General features: G+C 35.8%; 1 protein-coding gene across 1 annotated transcript; it reads right to left on the bottom strand.

The window, feature by feature from the left end:
* Positions 1 to 2,253: 2,253 nt before the first annotated feature.
* Positions 2,254 to 5,815, bottom strand: LOC112764212 (26S proteasome non-ATPase regulatory subunit 11 homolog). The gene is made up of 2 exons (XM_025809761.3): positions 5,508 to 5,815; positions 2,254 to 3,824 (listed from the first exon to the last, which is right to left on the bottom strand). The coding sequence occupies exon 2, from the start codon at positions 3,801 to 3,803 to the stop codon at positions 2,535 to 2,537; it is 1,269 nt and encodes a 422-aa protein (XP_025665546.1). The 5' UTR covers positions 3,804 to 3,824; positions 5,508 to 5,815; the 3' UTR covers positions 2,254 to 2,534.
* Positions 5,816 to 22,070: the final 16,255 nt, after the last annotated feature.

Genomic DNA, 22,070 nt, shown 5'->3' with positions numbered 1-22,070 from the left:
TTCTTGTACTTCGTATAATGTAGCCGGGTGTTGCTCGGATATGGATTGAGAGAATGGCCCCTCTTTAAGGCCATTAACTAATCTCGTTATCACTGCTTCAGTAGGTAGGTTTTGAATCTTTCCATGTAATCTCGAAGTGTCTTTCTGACTTCTTGTTTAACTCCTAGTAAACTTGGGGCATGCTTTACCTTGTCCTTTTGAATTGAGAATCTAGTGAGAAACTTCCTTGCCAGATCATTGAAACTAGTTACCGACCTGGGGGCTAAATTATCAAACCATTTCATCGCGACATTGGTCAAAATTGTAGGGAAGGCTTTGCAACGGGTAGCGTCGGAGGCATAGGCCAGGTACATCCGACTTTTGAAATTGTTAAGGTGGTGCATTGAGTCAGTTGTTCCGTCATAGAGATCCATGTCGGGAGTTTTAAAATTTCTTCGGACCCTGGCTCGCATAATCTCTTCAACAAACGGATCTTCTCCTCCCAAAGGGCTTTCTTCCCGATCTGCTCGATTGCCCCATTTTCTGAGGTCAGCTTCTAATTTTAAGAGCTTTACTTCCAACTCTTTTTGCCGTCGTACCTCCTTTCGCAGTTCTCGTTCATCCTTCCGATATCGTTTAGCTTCCAGCTCGAGTTGCTCTAATCGTCCACGGTGCCTGTGGACTAAGCCTAGTATCTCTGTTGGATGGGGAAGTTCCTCACTCTCGAGCGGATGGATCTCTGATTGGATCTGCCAAGGCTAAGGGTTTCCAGATGTTCCTTCTCCGTGAGGAATGTGAGTTCTCTCCCGAGGTAGGGTAATTGCAATTGTGAGGTCATCACGGTGGGGCTCTGGTTCTGACTCAGATGCTGTGTGACCGTCTTCGTATTGGCTATCCGCCATTATCAATGGTTGAATCTTTGTTCCCCAGCAATGGCGCCAATATTTTGAGGGTTATCTAAAACGTTGATTGGGGCCTAAGCGTGAGGCCCACTCCTTCTGAGGCAGCATTCGACTTGTTTCGGTGCTGAGGTGCCGCCGTCCGAGTTCCTCATGAAGAGGAGGAGGGGGTAGTACCTGCAAGAGACTCTAATGCTTAAGTTAGCAAGGACTTTAGGCAGAATTTTAGTAGAATAGAATGTGAATATACTTGAGGAGTGTCAGTGTATTTATAATAGAGTTAATAACCACATTTTGGAGTAGTTCTCTTTATCTTGGGAGTTTGTTAGAATCTATCATTTAATGGAGATAGAGATAGTAGGAGAGATTCGTGGAAGCAGTTACTTATTCGAATAAGTGAAACTGCTCATTGTCGTCATGTCCAACCTCTTTAAAGAGGTCGGGTTAATGGTAGAGGCCACCCCTTTTTGGTGGGCCTTTTTGTCCTTGTTGGGCTTGACTCTATGTTTTGGGTCAAGGTCTGAACACTAACCATATTGCCCTTACCACTATTGTTGTCATAACTCCTCTTGCTGTCCCCGATTTTCACCCGCTATAGTTGTACCTCGAAAATGAGGAGGTTTTATCAAGTTTAGGACCGGATTAGAATCTAAAAATTAAACCGGTAAACATTTAGGGCTGAAACTTAGTTAAGACAAATTTGATTTCACCTAATCCCATATACACTCCTATATTCATATAACTTAATATCTGTTCCAACTTCTCTCCCACCCAAAAAATAAAATAAGGGGAAGGAGGGGAGGGGATGATCCAATTTCAATATTTTACATAATTCAATTAATTTATTCATTTTTTCTAATTTTGCACGATGACCCCCTTCGGATACAAGTAACAAGCACAAAAGACACATTGTGCCCGTAAACAAAAAGCCTCCAAATAAGTGTGGCAAACAAGTTAAATTAACAATACTCTTTTTTTATTATTTATTTTTTTTTGTCTTACAAATTTTATTAATTATTTTTTTTAGTTAATTAGACATCAAATTATAATTTTATTTTAGTTAACTTGATAACAAATTAACAATAATCTTTTTTCAAAAATTTACTAAAATAAAAAAAATCTTTATGGCACCACGCAAGTTGCCAAACAAGCTTTTAAAATAAAATCCTCCACTTGAAGTGATCAAACAAAATTTGTGTGAATGATCTCATAGTAGACATAGTATATGATAAAACGTTCGGATCATTTGATCCATGTAAGATTGTAACCAACCTCATCTAGTACGATCAAACTGCTCATTATTGTGTTACTCGAAATTACCACATTTTGATAGTGGGTGAAAGTGAAACAACTAAATATGCAAATACTAGAGTCCTTGGAGAATAATAATCTTGGGTCTAAAATATTGCCACAAAAGAGGGGAGAAGAAAAACGCAAACCTGATTGCCAAATCAATGCACATCATTGCATCAATTTAGTCACATTTCACCTATTGCAACCCTGCAAATCAAGCTGTCCAGCTGCGACACAATTATACCTTGTGAAGCAAGGGCTTACCACAATTTTGGGTTGGACAAATTCAAAATGCAAAACAATTCATAAGCTAGACATCAGTAAGTTAATAGCAACAAGTATTGTGTTGAAAAACAGGAAAGCTCATGTCATGATCTTGGCCGATCTAACATAAAGACTATCCACAACTTTCCCAATATTGGAAATGGTTTCCAAAGTTGCAGGATATATGGCATCCGTCTTGGGGTCATCAAATATGATGAGGCATCCGGCACCTTGATCTAATGTCCCAGCGAACTTCTTGTCCAAGATCATCTGGGACAACTTCCGCTCCACGTGATCAATAGGTAGTTCAATGAGCTCCGCAATGTGTGCAATCTCAACTCTTGAGAATAGCTCGATCAACCTGCAAAGATTCTGCTCGAGAAGGGTATCATACAGGGATTGCAAGTGCCTATGCACGATTGGGTCTTCCTCCAACTGCACCTTGTAGTCTCGCAGAGTAATCTCGAATAACTTCAGGGAGCGCTTAGAATGAGCATCTGCAACAGCTTTCATTGCATCCAAGTCAGGCCCGACATATTGCAAACCAGCTTTAGAGGATATGATTCCACCAACGTCATCAGCTTGATTCACCATGATCTTACATAACAACATGTATTTCAGGCTGAAAACAGCCTTTGGATCTTCAAGTGCATTAAAGGATTCAAAGGCTTCAAAGAAATAACTATATGCAGTTTTATAATCCTTCTCTTCAGCATGCAGTATTCCACTCTGCAGATCTATGGCACCTTGCTGTGCCGGCGGCACATAAATAGCATTTGCAGCTGTTCTTGCTGCTGTGAGTGCAGCTTTTGCCTTTGGAAGGTTCCTTAATGAGAAGTGTAGCTTGCTTTCCAGCAAGTCTATGTCTACAAGTAGAAGCTTGTCATCTAATCTTCTAACCTCTTTGACCAAGCTGGAGAGTAAAGTCAAAGCTTCTGAAAACTCCTTATTTTCCATCAGAAGTGCTGCAAGCCTTGCCTCAACTCTCTGCCTCAAGAACGTACGCTTCTCAGCACGAGTCCATTGCACCATTTCTTTGCAGAGTGCAATTTGAAGAGCAGATGTCCCTGGAATTTTAGCAACTGCGTCAATTATTCCCCTGACAATCTTTGCAGTTTTTGCCTTAGGGATCAAGGAGAAAAAGGGCCTCAGTTGTGTGAGAAGGCTGCGCAGATCCTCCCCCCTATTCTCTTGTCTTAGAAGGTCAGTAAGGTTTGTGATGGCCTGCTCTTTCATACGCAAAGCTTCGGATGAAGAAGAAGGATCCTCGAGTACACGGTAAAGAATGGAGATTGCTTCAAATGGGTTTTTGGCCTCCATTGCAAGAGCAAGTGACTCAGTTGTTGCAGCAAGATGAGATGAAGCCATGGTTCCGGTTTGGACAAGATCCTGCATGAAAACATTTATAACTTGAGTGATGGGAGTAAGAAGCAAAAGTTGCAACTACTTTTGCTTTAATATCATTTAATTTGTGATTGAGTGAAAAAGCAAGTAGTTGCAAATCGAATGGGTTTCAATAATTTTTAAGATTTATATAAGCTGCCTGTCTAAGCCTTGCATGACTTGTTTGGTTAAATTTTCCATTCTATAAATTAAATTGGTTACAGCAGTGAAATATATAATTTTTTAGTCAGTATGGTCCATGGTATTAAGCCATACAGCATTATCGGCCACAAATCAGACTATAAAGGGCCACCATACCTAAAGCGTGGCAACTGACAAGGCAGACATCATTGTGACATTACAAGACAAGCAAATAAGAACAGCCAAAATTTCTTCAAAACAGGTGGGTTCAGCTAATGGCAGTTTTTCAAATTATCATAAAGTTTAACCAAATGCAATATAAAGTATCATCACAAAAACAAGGTCAAATTACACTCATGATTCACCCCCTCAAGGTTTGATAAAATAAAACCCAACTCTCCTATATTTCTAAAATCATACATTGACCTCTCCTGAAATTTAGGTAATAATATTGTTCGTACACGTGTATTTTGTAAAATATGAAAAGGTTGGTGTCATTTGCACTAATAAAATAAAAAAATAAAAATCTTTATCAGAAAATTTAAACTCACGAGATGAAGAGTGAACAAGAGAAGTTGTCATATCCCAACACCTTACAGAGAGATGATGTGAAAGGAGTGATGAACCGAGCTCAAAGTAAGATTAAAAAAAGAAAACATATGGTTGGTTACGATGTGGAAAAATCAGCCATTCTTACAGATTCCATTCTCCAGTGATTTTTACCTGGAGTCTATTCTTGTTTTCATCAAATATGGATGAATAATTAGGAAGAAGTTTTTATTACTGTTATACTTATAACGACCAGCTTATTAACATCAAGATGGCTACGATGTAAAAAAGAATCAGCTGTTATCAATCTAGTAGACATACTAGTAAAATGATCATGAAACACCATACTGATGCCAGACTAAAGCTGCTAAGCAATTCTGCAATGGAAGCACACCTCACTGATTGCAAACACCCTAAACCATACTCATAAAAGGCCCCTCCATGGTATATGACAAACAAAGAAAACAATCTATTTGTTCAAAAGATATCTAACTCTGGATCCTTAATCAATACACGAGTGACTTAGAGTTGCCAATAAAATTGGAACAAAATCAGCAGCATAATCAACATGTAGAAAAGAAAATATGCAACAAGAGTAGCAACAATAACACAGCAACAAGAAACAACACCAACGCACAATTTCAGAAGCAGTTTTAACAATTATGACAGTAATCACAAATAAATAAATAAATAAAAGAAAATTCAGAACCAGTAACTACAAGAAATGTCAACATTCATCCTTACGATTTAAACAAACACTTCTACGTGTGGCACTAGATTTCCGTTTCTATCTCACAGCCATTCTAAATTCCTAAGTATAATCAAATGAAGCCAATAACCAGTACTGTACAAGAGTATCTAATTAAACGCTCAAGTAGTGGAAACATGAACAATCCCAAAAACGAAACTACTAATGAGTTCTAAGTTCTAACAAGAAATACAAATGAATAAACAGCTTCATGAAATTTCGCAATAAAAATAACAGGGAAAAAATGCAACCTTGGGCTCGGTGACGTGGGTGTTCTTGCGGATATCGGACGACCGTAGAGAGAAGCTAAGAAACGGAATGGACAGAGCAATAATGAAAGGCAACAACCTGTGGCGATGGAGCACTTGGCGACAGCTGCGTCTCGGACAGAGGAGGGAGGGGGATGACGGACGAGTGAAGTCGGTAGGGTTCGGATTTATAACTTAGGCGAAACTAAATTAAATAGTCAAACAAGGTCAACGTCCATTTTGCCAAGGTACCACAGCAAAACTTAGGAATTTACTACACAGGAACGACGTGGGCTGGGTCAATTGGATTTGTCTTCATTTAGATCGGTCCAAAACATATATTAGATTCATTTTTTAGATTCTAATTTAATTTTAGATTCGTACACATTTTTGGATTAGATAAAAATAAGTAAAAATCGAATAAAAATTGAGTTTTTAATATATAAAAATCTCCAAATCTTCTATTATTATTCTACAATTTACGTAATAAAATTTATTTAAAAAATTATAACAAGAACCAATTATTATTTAAAATTAAAACATGATCACAATCAATACTAATATTGTCTAATAATACTAAATAATTAAGTTACATACAAATAACACAAAATATTATGCTAAAGTCTTGTACTTCCTAAACATATAACTTTAACTCATAGTATTTATAACACAAAATATTAACCATAAAAGAATAGTCATCATCCATCAATTGCTATTAATGTTGTCAACTTGTTCCTTGTAATATGGATGTATTAGTAAAACATACAAATTACAAAACATATAAAATTGGGTAATTTACGCAAATAAAATAAATGAACAAAATCTTTACACAAATACAACATTGACAATTTCCAGACGCAAATGCAACAAACGCAACTGTATATAATTCGCTACACCTTGTAGCAGAACTCAATTGCACGTAATCCGCTACAGGCTATCGCGGATTACATTGAGGGCTGCGTTACTCATAAACCGCTGCACCCTATAGCGGTTTATGATCATATGGTGCGAGACTCATAATCCGCGAAGAGTGTGAAAAACCGGGTTGGCTTATGTTTAAAAAAATTACACTTTCTAAAACCGGGTTTGTTTTGCATAGAATAAAGGGCATTTAAAGCCATTTTCTATGCAAAACAATTAAAAAAAATGACTTAAAAAATGGTAGGAGTACTATAAAAATTTATAATATCTTAGTAATTTAGGTAAATACTGGTTATAACTATATATTTTATTAAAAAATTAATAATTGATTAAAAAATTAATAATTTAAAAATAAAAAATATATATATTTTATTTCATGCATTAAAAAAAGCTAACAAAATATTTAATTATGACACTTCTTTAAAATATTAACGAGCTATCAATTCGAATTTCATACATACTCTTTTGCCCATTTTTAATAGCTCATGAATATTTTTTTTAATACAAGGTCCGGAAACTCTGGAAGCAGTGACTCACCTCCATTGATGAACGACGCTCCTCCTCCAAAAATTCTTTCTTTTTCACTTTACCCTTTTCACGCCTTTTAGTAACGTTCCATGTCTTTATCAGGAGTTAATATCTAGCACGTTTGCTTAGTTGGGGAATTCCCATTTTTCTTTTGCTGTAAGTCCAAAATGGGCCTATTATTTTATTGCACCAATAAAATTTATCTTTTGAGAAAAAAATAAATTTATTTAAATTATACTATAAAAAAATATTTTATTCTATACAAAATAATTAAAAAAATGGCTTAAAAGATGTTAGAAGTACTATAAAAATTTGTAATGTTCTAATGACTTAGGACATTAAAGAAATACTCTACATAGTCAATAATAATTTTAAAATTAAGAAAAATATTGTTATAACCAGTATTTACCTAAATTACTAAGATGTTACAAACTTTTATAGTATTCCTAACATTTTTTAAGTTATTTTTTAAAAATTGTTTTGCATGAAAAATGGCTTAAAATGGCTTAAAATGCCCTTTATTCTATGCAAACCAAACCCGGTTTTAGAAAGTATAATTTTTTTAAACATAAGCCAACCCGGTTTTTCACACTCTTCATAATCCGCTAGAGGGTGTAGCGGATTATGAGTCTTGCACCATATGAGCATAAACCGCTACAGGGTGTAGCGGTTTATGAGTAACGCAGCCCTCAACGTAATCCGCAATAGCCTGTAGCGGATTACGTGCAATTGAGTTCCGCCACAGGGTGTAGCGGATTATATACAGTTGCATTTGTTGCATTTGCGTCTGGAAATTGCCAATGTTGTATTTGCGTAAAAATTTTGTTCATTTATTTTATATGTGTAAATTGCCCTATAAAATTACTCATTTTCATATAAAATATTATTACTTCAAATAATTAGGTCACAATAATAAAAATATTATAAATGTACCTTCAACAATCCTCTGACTACAATCAAATTGATCAAACTCTTGATCTCCAACTTCTTGTTTAGAAGGGCACAACCAACTTTGAGTGCATATCAAAGCTTCAGCCATTAATGGTGACAAAGAGCTGCGGAAGACATCAAGCACACGTCCACTAGTGCTAAAGCGTAATTTAGAAGCAACGGTTGAGACCGGAATACCTAAGACGTCACGGGCTATGAGAGAAAGCATCCTGTATTTAGAAGCATTCACTTTCCACCAAGCCAATATATTAAAATTCTCATCTTCCATAGTAATCTTAGCCAGATATCTCACTACATCTGACTTGCTATCTGCATTAGCTTTCTCTCTTTTTTGTTTGTTCCACATATTCACTTTATTTTCAGAAACTCCCTTAGCACCAGTTGAGACTTTAGTATTGTCATCCAAGACATCTCTAGATGAACTTTCACCATCCTCCCTTCCTTTATTACCTGCAATCTCCTTTTCATAAAACTTATATCAAGTCTCCAATGTAAGTTTAACAAAACCAGTCATACTAGTAGATACTTCCTTATCATAAACATCTTCTAAATACCAACAAAGATAATCTAGTTTGTAACGAGGATCCAATACAACAGCAACAAGTAATAACGGGTTAAATTTGTCAACAGGTCCTCAATATTTATGATATTTATTCTTCATGGAACATGCCATAGACCTTAACAATTCAAAATGATTTTGGCTCCAAGATGTTAATTGAGAAGTAATAGATGCAATTTCATGAAAATATTTGTTTGATGTAATATGCAAATAAGATGAGAAACTCAAAGTTATCTCATAGAAGATTCTCAAAAACTCAATGAATACATGTTGCCAATCAAGTGGTGTAGGTGGACCAACTTTTCTTTTTTTTTTTTTACTATCCTCTCCAAACCATCTAAGAAAATCAGGTTCTTGATCATAAAGTCTATCAAAAAAAATTTTCAAATTTCTTTACATGTTCCAACATTAGATAGGTAGAATTCCATCTAGTTGGAACATCCAAGTACACAAGACTTTTAGATTCAATCAACTCAACCTCAATGCAGTCTTTAAATTTTTTAGTCTGTTGAGGAGAGAACTTAACATATATGATAACATTTCTAATGCTTTTAATTGAAGTTTGTTGCTCTTTAATTCCTTCATTCACTATCAAATTATGAACATGAGCATAACATCTCACATGCATATACTTTTGTCCACACACCAACCCATCTCTTGCACCTAATTTCCTTTGAAGATAAGTAATAGCCCCATCATTTGAACTTGCATTATCTACTGTGATTATGAAGACTTTTTCGATTCTCCACTCTCTCAAGAATTTCTCAATTTCTCTTCCTACTGTATCACCTTTGTGGTTCTTAATCTGACAAAAATTTATAATCCTCTTTTGTAATTTCTATTCTTCATCAACAAAATGTGTAATCAAACTCATATAACTATAGTTCTGATTTGATGTCTAGTAATATGTTGTCAAGCAAACCCGAACACATGAATTTGCCAACCATTCTTTTAGTTTTTTCTTCTCATCTAAATAAAGTTGAAAGCAATTTCTTGAGACCGTCACTTTAGATGGTACCGTAAATCTTGGCTCAAATCGATTTAACATTTTGTTAAACCCAAACCCCTCAACAACTTTAAATGGCATTTCATGAAGTACAACAATCTCAGCTACTAACTTCTTACAATCTTCCAAGTTATAACCCTTAAAGGCTTTGCATAGTTTCCCTTCCTCATCAATTTTAGGCATATCACTATGAAGTGTCCCCTGCTTCCTCACTTTAGTAAATATCCACTTATGAGCACTATTTAAGTGATTATTTAAAGAATTTGTGCCATGTTTAATAGGGTGACAACTATATTTTTCTGGCAATGAAATATTTAACCTGGTGTTGTCCCTTTGTCTCAGTCAATGGAAGTTCAGTAAAATGCTGCCAAACATACAAAATTTTCCCTTACGAACAACTTCTGGATCTTCATTGTTTGCAAATTTGTTTTCTTCATCTACTTGTGGTGGAATAGGTGCAGTAGGAGTTGTGGAGGCATTAATAGCAGGAGCAGAAGCAGGAGCAGCAAGATTTTCAACTTCAATTTCTATTGTTTTGTTCTCTTCGGTGATTGATGGAGAAACACAATTATCTCCTCTTCCCATTGTTCATATCCTAAACAAATAACATCAAGAATAAAGTCAGCAATAATCAACAACACATCAAAAGTTAAGCAATAATTAGAACAAAACACTTAAATAGGAAGAACAAAGTTGCACCTAATCAGAAGTTTCAATAATCAAGAGTCAGAACAATAATCAAAATTCTGATTAGAACAATAAACAACTAATCAAAACAATAATCAAATAATGAAAAAGAAAGAATAATAAACACTTAATTAGAACAATAATCAAAATTTCTAATAGAAATTTCAATAATCAAATCCCTAATCATAAATTCCAATAATCAAAATCTCTAATCAGAAATTCCAAAAATCAAAACCCTAATAAAAAATTTCAATAATCAAATCTCTAATAAGAAATTCCAATAATCAAATCTCTAATCAGAAATTCTAATAATCAAATCCTTAATCAGACATTCAAAAGATTAATTATTTACCTGAGCTTGAGCAGGGGCCAGAGAAGAGAAGAAGAAGAAGACCAGCAGCAGAAGCAGTCGTTATCGTTGTTCAGGTCTTGATGGTCAAAGAAGCTCCGTTGCCGTTTGCAGTCGTCATCGTCGAGGGACGTCGTCACCGGGAGGTGAGAAGCCGTGCACCACCATTGTGACTTCGAGGCTGGGAAGCGGTGATGGGCGCTGTCATGGAGGCTGGTGAGAGATAGAGAGAAGGATGAGAGGGAAAGAGTGCAACGGTTCGTGAGAGGCATAGAGAGGGCTACGACGGGAAGGCTGGTGGCAGCGCTGTGAGTGCCTGAGGGGAAAGGCTGAGATAGGACTGTGGCAGGGTGCGACGGTGCGTGGAAGAGGACTCGTGGCTGTATGAAACTATGAAACTATGAATGTGTTATGTCCTAGTTCATTGTGAAGTTTGAAATATGAATTATGTTTCTATACCGGGTCATGTAAGAACTGCGATTAATTAACCCTTTAATTAAATAGATTAATTGCCTAATATAGAATCCAAAAATTTAGAAAATGAATAAGAAAATTTAAATATAATTTTCTGCGAAAAACCGCATAAAAATGCGAATCGGTAAATGAACCGGCAGTACCGGCTTAAGTCTGTCCGGTACTGTGCGAAAATAATTAAAAACAATAGAAAACCTTAGGAAGACAATTAGAATTGAAAACCGGACATTAATTTTAAAGGTTTAGCCCGAATTAAGCCAAACGGGCCAAAAACGCTAACAGGTTGGACCGGGGCCAAGTTGGGTCCCAAGCCCAACATATATAAGTTCATTAAATGAACCCCATTCAACTCATTTAATACAAACACAACACACACACCAGCTGAAAAGGAGAAGGGAAGAAGAGAGAAAGTTACTATTCACTCTCTTCTTCAATCCATCATATCTCGAGCTACGGTGCTCCGATTCGCATGCCGTCAGCGGCTACGCGAAGCTCTTGCCAAGCCCGTTACTTTCATCTATCTTTCATAGGTAAGATTTCGAAATTTTCCTTCCTTTCTTTCTACAGCCCTAAGAAATTCGAAAATGTGGGTTTTGGTTTTAAGTGGATTTTTGTGTTTTGATTGTTTAGGTGGTATTTAAGGTTGGGCTAGTGGTGGTTTGTGTCCCAAACACCATCAGAAAAGGTAAAAAAACTCTTTACCTTAGTAAAATTTAATATTTATGAATCCTAAGTATTGATCTATGGTAAATTATGTATGTCTAGCTTGGAATATTGATTGTTGAGGCTTGTTGGAGTTGATTGGTGGCTTTTGGTGAATTGTTGATGGTTTAAAGCTTCCAGGGCACAAATTTTGGTGTATAGCACATATTGGAAATCGGCTAAGGTATGGTTTCGGTTTTCTCTATGTAATATATAATATTTCTGGACACTTAGGCTAGTGACCCATAGGATAGGTTGGATTGTATATATTGGTTGTTGAACTTTTTGAATGATGATGTATGATGATTTGATGATTTGATGATTTTAGCTATTTTTATGAGTTATGATGTTGATGTTGATAAAATAATATTAAGGATTGAGATTGAGATTGAAATATTGAATGAGATTAATCATGATGATTATTGGTGATATGATAATGATGGATGATTGTGTTTGATGAGAAATGGTTTTAGTGTGATATATTTGATATTTGAGGTTGAGGATTATGTAATGTGAGTGAAAATTGGTATGAATGGTGAATTGTGACACAAGAGGTAAGTTATGAGGTAAATTGGAGTTTGGTATGGTTTTGGTTAAGATTTTTAAGGATTTGAGAAATTAGTGAACTTTGGTAAAAATAGATTTTTGGTGAACTTTGACGGATCATAACTTGAGCCTCAAAACTTAAAATTGAATGAAACTTGTTTTAAATTAAAGATGACTTTGAGAGCTTTAAACTGATATAAAATTTGTAGAAAATAAATTTTTGTAGAGGAAGTTATGACCGTTTAAAGTTTGGTGTCAAAATCTAAATTCTGTGATGTTGCAAAATTTTATGATTTCTGGTTTGTGTGCGCATGCACACTGCTGTGCGCGTGCTCTCATCAGTGGCAAATTTTGACTTGTGCATACGCACAGCCTTGTGTACACGCAGACCCTGCGTATTTTTGAAAACATGCGTACGCACACACTTGTGCGCACGCACACACAGGGAGGTGCCTACTGTTGGGAGTGCCAGCACACTCTGGTGCGCACACACACCCTACGAAATTTTCAAGCTATGCATACGCACAGTCTCGTGCACACGTGCACGTTGGGAATGCCAGTCTATTCAGGGAGATCGCACGCATCTGTGCGCGCATTTAAAATGAAAACTTTTGCCTTCTATGTGTACGGACACTTCTATACATACGCACACTTCTTGAAAATTCTTCTGTGTGTGCGTATGCACAATCCTATGCGTATACACACTGCCCTATTTTTCAATAAAAATATTGTTTTTGTCTATTTTACCTTCCTGGAAAGCTTGTACACTTCCGTAATACTTATCTAAGATTGTTTAGCTTGTTTTTAGGTGTCAAAACATGGGAGATGCTTTGGGTAAGTTTAATTAGATATTTTTCTTGTAAAAAGTTTAGAAAATGGAGACTTAGGTTTCTGGAGTACTGAGGATGGATTTGGTTGAGTGAGGAGGCGGAGTAATGTATTGACGATCACTGACTATGAATTGTGGAAATTTTGAATTGATGGTGGTTGAGATGAGTCTGGGACTCGGAATGGAATGATGGATCCCTGATATATTAAAAAATGATTTCTAAAAACTACTGAATCACTATTTTATACTGAGATTGTTGAGATGCTATGCGCTTGGCAGGGACGGTAGGTTAATCCCGCCTGTCAAGGTCACGACGACGGCATAAGGACGGTAGATTTATCCCGCTTACATTGAGATGTGAGGTCCATGGAAAGAGTATCCCGCTTGTATCCCTTCTGATCACTAGAGTTTGCAGGCACTATATCCTGGACCATGTTCCGAGCACGATATCTCAGGGGTTCACATTATGGTACCGAAGGGCGACATCTGCATGGAGATGTGTCGGGTTGAAAGTTGAACCGACAATGTGATATCACAGCCAATAGGACAGGCATTCATCATGTGCATCTTCTATCTGTTTGTTTGCTTTGCCGACTTGAACTGCTTGCCTAATTGTATAACATGACTAAATGCTACTTGAACTTCTTGATATACATGCTATACTTGTGCTTTACTTGCATTGTTATTTATCTGTGTTTTCTACTGGGATTGAGGAGGTTCAGAAGGCAGTAGCAATGGGATCGCATGGCGGTTAGACTGGCGAAGGCTGTGGGACAGCAGAGAATTTGTTAGATTAGAAATCCACTAAGTTAGATTACCCTTTTTCATTGTGGTTTTAAAGTTGAGGTTTTAAATTTACTTATGTTTTAAGCTTGAATCTCATTATGGATATGAAGCTCTAGGATTGCCTCTGGCATCCAAGAGTCTTATATCTTACATCATTGGGCACTATTACCATACTGAGAACCTTCGGTTCTCATACCATATTCTGTTGTTGTTTTTCAGATGCAGGTCGCAACCTACCTCAGTGAGTTGCTTTGGTGATAACAGAGCGGAGGAACTTTATCCTGTTTTGAAGTCTCTTTTGATTATTTTGTATAGATCTCTCACTTTTGTATCTATTTTTCCTAGAGGCTTACTTTGAGAGGAAGTTTGTATAAGCTATTTCGCTTTCTAAACTCTGTATTGTCTTATATATAACTAGCCGGCTTAAACTCTGCAAGCCACGGCTAGAATCTTATGACTATTATACTTTGATATATCTATATATATATGCCGTGATATCGGTATGTATATCTTGTGCCTTACGTTATAGCTTCGTGTGAACGTTTTGCGCTTTTTTAACTCTGTTTTTGGTGCTTAACCTTCATTGGGCTTCTAGAATTATTATTTCTTTCTATATATAAATATGTACAAGCTTTAGAATTGTCGTAACCTTTGATTAACCTTTGCTTTACGACGCGAGGTAAGATTTAGGGTAATTAGGGTGTTACAGGTCGGGTCCGAGTGACCTGAGCTATGGCATGGTCCCAGCCCGATCCCTCTCTCTGGTTTCATTTCTTTTTCCCAGGTCAGCCCCGGGTCACTTCAGGTCCGGGCCATTATGCCCCAAAATCCTTCGGGCCCAGACGGGGTCTTCGGGTCAAACTGGGCCATGTACACCCCTACCACACAAAATACGGATAATAACTTTTAATGAGTCAATTCTACACAACTGCAATTAATAATTATTGATTTTTTATTTTTAAAATATAAAATTTGAATAATCCCTAATTAATGATAATTTGAAAATTAGAATTACTAATTGATCGTCCCTTTTTCTTTGCTTTTCACGTTAACATATTTTTCATCATCACCCTCCCTTCAAACGTGATCCACCCCATCCTCAAATTGCCAGATTGCTATGCCAGATGTGCAGCATCCACGCTGCCGGCATCTTCACTGGTATATATGCCCAGAAAGCCACCCCAACACCGTCCAAAATACGATCCACCCCTTTCTTGGACCATCGCATAGCTGTAAATAACGCTTCCGTCAAGACTGCACACACCTCCAGCCGTATCTCTGTCCTAAGCACTGCCCAAAATAAAGACACACCCATAAACCTCAAAGACACCTCCACCCAAAATAAAGACACATCCGTCCGAAAACTCGACCCACCCCCTCCTTGGACCACCAGATAGCTACAAACAATGCTTCTGTCAAGACCTCACACACCTCCACCCGTATCCCTGCCTTAAGTGGCGCCCAAAATAAAGACACATCCATATAACTCAAAGACATATCCACCCAAAAATAAAGACATCCATATTACTCAGAAGAAATATCTAACCAAAATAAAGATGCCGCTGATAAAGTGACAATCTGGGAGGGACTAATGGTGGGGAGGGTGGCAACGTAGTTACGGACCGAGTCGGGCTTGACTGTTGAAGATGCGCAGCAGAGAAGACGATCGAAGTTGTTTCGAGGCCGCGGAAGCAGCCACGCCGGGCAGGGACATCGCTTAAAACTCGCGTCGAGGCGTCGGCGGTGACGGCGTGTGGAACTAGGTCGAGGTGGCAGCGGGTTATTCGGCACAGTGTTGGCGAGTATACATGCAGCTAGGTCGACGCGACGTTGGGAAGACGCGTGGAACGGAGCACACGAGGGGCAGTGACAACGTGAAAACTTGCATCTTGTTGGTCGTGGGACGTTGCTAGCTACGTGACTGGCGGATGGCAGCAGTGGCACAATGGCAATGGAAGTTAGCAGTAGCTTAACGTTGAGTGGGAGAGGAAGGTGAATGGGCGTGCAATTATTTTTTGAATGGTGTGTGAAAGTGAAAGGTGAACTTAGGATTATAATGAGATAGGGTTGATAGGTTTTGGAGTGTGTCTTAGGTTTTTTTTCAATTAGCCCATTAAAGTTGACTGGTTGGGTGTTGGTTTTCTAACCGAGTTCGTAAGTTAGTCAATAGACCTTAGAATAAAGCTAGTCATAATTAACTTTGTTATGCTAGATTAACTTGGCAGAATTTGGTTAATAAAAAGATTTGTATGTGTAGCATTATTCAAAAAATTTTTAGTTCGGCATTTTAACTTTTGAAAAATTTTTGTAATTAAATTAATTCCTAATATTTTATTAAATAATGACAAAAATTAATTTATCTATACTTTTGGTAAAAATTTATGTAAAAATTAGTATGTCTAACAAATTAAAAATTTAAGGATTGATTTACTAATTAAAATTTATTAAATATTAAATTATCTATCTAAAAAATTTTTTAATGACTCATGTAGTGTTTTTAAAATGGGTTAAATCCGTCTAATTTATTTATATGGTTAAATAGACATATTTACTTTTAAAATCAGACTCAGTTAAATTTTAGGTTAAATAGCCTTAGCCTAATTAATCCAAAAAATTATGCTTCAAACAGACTGACTTGCGTGTTATAGGTGGTTCATTTAAAATTTTTACATATTTTTAAAAAATATAGTACTCTTTTTTAATATTTTTTTAATTCAATCCAAAACTCAATTCAGCTCATTGAAAATTTCTTTTTTTTTTAAATTTTTTATTAAAAAGTAGCATTTTTTGTCCAAAAATTTTTTAAGACTAAAATTAGATTTTTTTATGATATTTTTTATTTGATATTTAACTTTTGTTTAACTTACCTTTTATAATAATTTTTAAATTTAAAATTAATTATTTAACTTTTTGGCAATTAGGCAATATAGCAAACACTTATTTTTATCTAATTTTTTAAAATATGAAGTCTGTAATAATCCGTATTTTTTAAAAATAAATAATGAGTTATTTATGATTTATTATGTTTATTGAGAATTTTATTTAAAAAAATTACTTTCTTAAAAATAATTAAATTTAATTTTATGATATTTTAAGTTTAAAATTTATTAAAATTTATAAATAATTTTTATTATAATAAAATATTTTTAAAAAATAAAATTATTATTATTATTATTATTATTATTATTATTATTATTATTATTATTATTATTATTATTATTATTATTATTATTATTGTGATAAGGGAATAAGGGGAAGGGATTAGCAAAAGCCATTAATGCAAAGAAAAGAAAGAAATTAGCAACGTGGCTTGTAATACCTATATATATAATTTGACACCTAACATATATAATTTAATACCACTAATGGGTGTGAAACTGACCAGCTAAGAAATTAATAAATAAAATGTGTTGTAAGTATAGCTTTTAACCAGCTAAAATTTGCTTATTAATTTAAAAAGAGTTGTCACAAAATTAGAATTAAAAATATTGGGAGTATGAATTTCAGGTCGTCTCCCAACGAATTACAAAAAAGAATGCTATTTTATTAACTAAGAATTTTTCGAGAGTTTTGAGAGTTGAATAATGATGAGCAATTGAATAAATATAAATTAGAACAATAAAAATAAACTAAAAATAATTATTGATATTCTAAATAAAAAGTCTTGAATGGGAGAATGATTAATTGGAAGTTCTATCGTTGTTGAGATCTCTTAAGTGAAGTGTTAAAAAGGTTGTTGTTTTCACTTAGTTAACCCTTACTAAATAAAGAAAAGTCAAGTGATTAAGCTAACCCTTATTCGCAAATCCTAGTCCTCTCCCTTAGGAAGGTCTAGCGTTAGTAAATACAGAACTAGCCAACAACGTTCAATTTAATCGGCACTTAAGCCTTCCAACTCAAGTGTCTCCTCTTAATCAACCCCCATGTCAAGTAGAAAAACTACTCCATTGACATGGATATAATACTCATAAAAATATAAGAAGACATAATAAATTAATTAAAATAAAATAGAAAATTAAAATTAATTCAAAAGTGAAAGTAACTCTATATATTAATAAATCCAAAATACAACATAATTATCTGAATAAGATTAACGAATAACTGAAAAGAGTAAAGGAATAAGGAAACAAACTAAAGTAGTAACTTCAACGGAGGTGATGACTCTTCAGATTCCAAAATCCGAAGCAAAAGCATAAACTATGAATGTAAGGCAAATCTAGATATAGATCTAAAACTAAAAGTGATCCTAATATCAATGTATCTGAATGCGTGTTTATGCTCTCTTTTGAGTCTCTACATATTCCTTGGCTTTATTCTGTGTTTCTGGACCGAAAACTGAGTTAAAACGCGGCCCGAAATCATCCCAGCGTATTCTGTTATTTTTGCAGATCGCGCAGGTCACGCGTACGCGTCGTCCACGCGTTCGTGTCATTCAACTATTTTCCTTGTCATGCGTACGCGTCGTCCACGCGTTCGCGTCATTCGTGCAGACTCCAATCCACGCGTACGCGTCAGGCACGCGTTTGCGTTGCTGCGATTTCTTCATTTCACGCGCTCGCGTGAGCCATGCGCTCGCGTCAGTGTTCACTGGTCATCTCCTTAGTTTCTTGTGTTCCTTCCATTTTTGCAAGCTTCCTCTCCATTCTCTGAGCCATTCCTGCCCTATGAAGCCTGAAACACTTAACACATGGATCACGACATCGAATGGTATAAAAGAGAGTTAAAATGTACTAATTAAAGGTTTCTAGGAAGCACGTTTTCAACCATAAACAATACTAGGAAGGAATTATAAAATCATGCAATTCATATGAATAAGTAGGTAATGGCTTGATAAAAACCACTCAATTAAACACAATATAAATCATAAAATAGTGGTTTATCAACCTCCCTACACTTAAACATTAGCATGTCCTCATGCTTAGCTTAAGGAGATAAAATAAACGAGTAGAGAAATGTAAGACTCATGCAATGCAATGCAACCTATATATATGAATGCAACTATATGATTCTTGTCTACTTGGTTAAAAGTAAATAAGCTATTCAAGAAAAAAATATAAATTAGATTTTACTAATTCAAATTATATAGTAAAAACAGGTAAAATTGTAAGAAGATAGCTCATGAAAGTAAGGAACATTGAATTAAGCATTGAACCCTCACTGATGGTGTATATGCACTCTAGTCTCTCAAGTGTATAGGGTAATCATTCTATTCTTCTCTAATCATATTTTCTAAACTTTGTTCTTCACCTAACCAATCAATAATATTCAATGTACCAATGCAAACATCATGAGGTCTTTTCAAGGTTGTAATGGGGCTAAGGTAAGGGTAAGGGTATGCATATGGCTAAGTGAGCTATAAATTGAATCCTTGACTAACCTAAACTCTTACCTAACATACATACTCTTATATGCTTTAAATTCATTCCTAGCTACCCGTAATTCCCCACTTTCACATTCCATACTCATGTATTAACTTTTTCTCTTAACTTGTATCACATATGCATTGATTTTTTATTAATTTAACATTGGGATAATTTTATTCCCTTATTTAATTACTTAATTATTATTATTATTATTAACTAGGAAAATAAACATAGCTTATCAATGCTCATGAATTTTTAATTTTTTTTTAGTTTCACATGGGTAGGTACCCAAATTCCCATTATTTTATCATGACACATTTCCTTATTAACCCATGTTTCCACAATTTTTCCATACTCAATTGACACACAATTTCTATCTTAAGCTAACCAAAGATTCAATTTGGGGTAATTAATTTGTTTTTCTGCTTAAGGCTAGTAATGTGGTAAAATACAGAATAAATGGGATTTAAAAGGCTCAAAGTGGCTAACAAAGGTAAATGGAAGGGTAGACTATTTGGGGTAAGTGAGTTAAAATAATTAATGGCCTCAATCATATGCATGCATATAACACATTAAACATTGGACATGTATGATGGAACAAAATAAAGATTACAATCATAGAGAAGCAAACACACAAGAATAAAAATTTATGATTAAATAATGTAACCATATAAATAAGCTCAAAATCTCACAGGTCGTGTATTCTTAGCTTTTTTTAAACTATGTTCCAATTACAACTTCTAACAAGTTTTAACACAAAAGTTTGATTTAAATTAGTGAAAATTTCCAAAAAAAATAATAGGGTCTTAAAAAGAAACTTATTATTTTTCAATCAAGTAAAACATGCATGCAATTAACCTATTACTATGCAATTTATCTTATCCTAAACAAAAGAAAAAATTAACTAAATATCCTATTTTATTGGTATTTTAAGGAAAAGAAATTACCTCCGAAAGTCAGGTACAGACCGACCTCCCCACACTTAAAGCTTTGCACCGTCCTCGGTGCCATCTGTCAGGAACAAAAGGGGGCTGGTAGTAGCATCTCCACCATCGGGACCGTCATGGCTCCCTGTGCTGGTAAATGAAGTGGAGTCCGAGGTATCTGGGTCTTCTTTAGGTGGGTGGTTACCAACAAGTAGCTCCTTGAGGTATGTAAATCTGCGCTTGTTACGGCGCTCTCTTTTCTTTCCTTACCGGTCAAGCCGGTCTAGCCTCTCAAATATCTGATGGAGCAGTTGGTTTGTTGAAGGTGCTTGTGATGTGGAAGAAGAAGGGATATCTTCTGCTGGTTCTGTGCTCCGGTTGATAGTGGCTGCTGGAGGTCTGATATACTTCCCGTTAGGGACGTATTGATCATCTCGTGAAATCATAGCCTTAGTGTCCCCAGCTCTGTAGGAGACTCTGACTGCTGAGACTAGATCGGAAACCAAGGCGGAAAAAGTTAAGTTGCCCATGATCTGTACGTGTCTCATAGCATGCCGAATGTGTCTTGGTAAATTGAGGTGCTAGTCTGTAAGGGTACACCAGAGTAAAACAGCCATGTCCGCAGTGACAGAGGACTCATGAGTGCTCGAAAAGACGTAATGGGACATGATCTGTGCCCATACTCGAGCCTCCAAGGTGAGTGATGAAGCCAAGATTCCCTTAGGTCGGGAACGATGGTATCCGTAGATCCATATGCTGCCAGGTTGTGCGATAACTCTGAGAACGGCGTCCCAGTCGAATTGGTATGTCTGGCGCTTGAGTGAGGCTTCTTGGAATGCGTCCAATCCTTCTAGAGCAGGGGGAAGATCTAAAGCTCGCTGAATGGCTTCTTCTGTTATAGGGACTTGCTTCTGACGGACATAGACAAACTGCATGGTTGGCATGTGAAAATTGGAATAGAATTCGACTACCCATGAAAGATTAACCTGCTGTGGCTGTCTCCGTAGGAATCCCCATTGTCTTCGCTCAATGCGGGGCTCAATAAATTCAGCAATGTTGGTCGGGAGGATAAGAAGATACTCATTATTATAATTCCTTTCAGCCAGGATGGGGAACATCTGCTCACAGTAGCGGTTAGTGAACCGCGCAGTGTCCTTTGCTGGAAAGGCTTTCTCTTTTTCATCGACCTTGATGATCCTCTTGATTCATTTTGTTGAGGGTTTCACCGCTGTTGAAGATGGCTCTGCCACTAATCTTCTTTTTATTCCTCTCCTTGCTGGTGTTTTGGGAGTATCTTCCTCTTTACCTTTCTTGGTGGCCATCCTGAAAAAGGAAAAAGAAAGTAATATGTAAAGCTAAGGGTTCGAGCAAGGGAGCAAATATTATGGGTGATAATCAATGCACGGTAAAGAAGGGTGTCGTTAACACATGGTCTAGACTACATGTGAAAAGTTCATCAAAGGTAATATAGCAAGTGCATGTGATGGCAATTAGATGCAAGATGTTTATTGGCATGCCGACAAAGGCATGAGTAGCATAGATTAAGCATTCAATGTCCAAGTTAGATTACCAACCCTTTCAAACTAACAACCTGTTTGTATTGACAATTATATTTAATTAATAAAATATAAAAGGGGTTTTGTGAAAAACAGGCATTAAAGTAGTAGAATAGAATAATTAAAAATAATGTGCAATGCCATACGGGCTTTTTCACAAACACATAGCATGCATGGTAAATATATTATTGAAAGTAGTAAATTGAACATACAAGCAACCATTTAAAAAGTAATATTAATTGTCAAACAATTCCACATTAATTCACAAGCAAAATATAGAAGTAAATAATCAGCTAATTAAATTTCTAACACCAATTAAAGGAATAAAAAGAAAGAGAAAGAAAAAGAAAATATAGATAATGAAAGTAAAAAGAAAAAGGAAA

Source organism: Arachis hypogaea, chromosome 17, assembly GCF_003086295.3.
Source record: "Arachis hypogaea cultivar Tifrunner chromosome 17, arahy.Tifrunner.gnm2.J5K5, whole genome shotgun sequence".
Classification (NCBI taxonomy): domain Eukaryota; kingdom Viridiplantae; phylum Streptophyta; class Magnoliopsida; order Fabales; family Fabaceae; genus Arachis; species Arachis hypogaea.
This window is presented reverse-complemented; position numbering and strand designations above follow the sequence as displayed.

Bases quoted from the DNA above. Each gene is read 5' to 3' on its own strand.
- LOC112764212 (XM_025809761.3), bottom strand. From the start codon at position 3,803: ATGGCTTCATCTCATCTTGCTGCAACAACTGAGTCACTTGCTCTTGCA.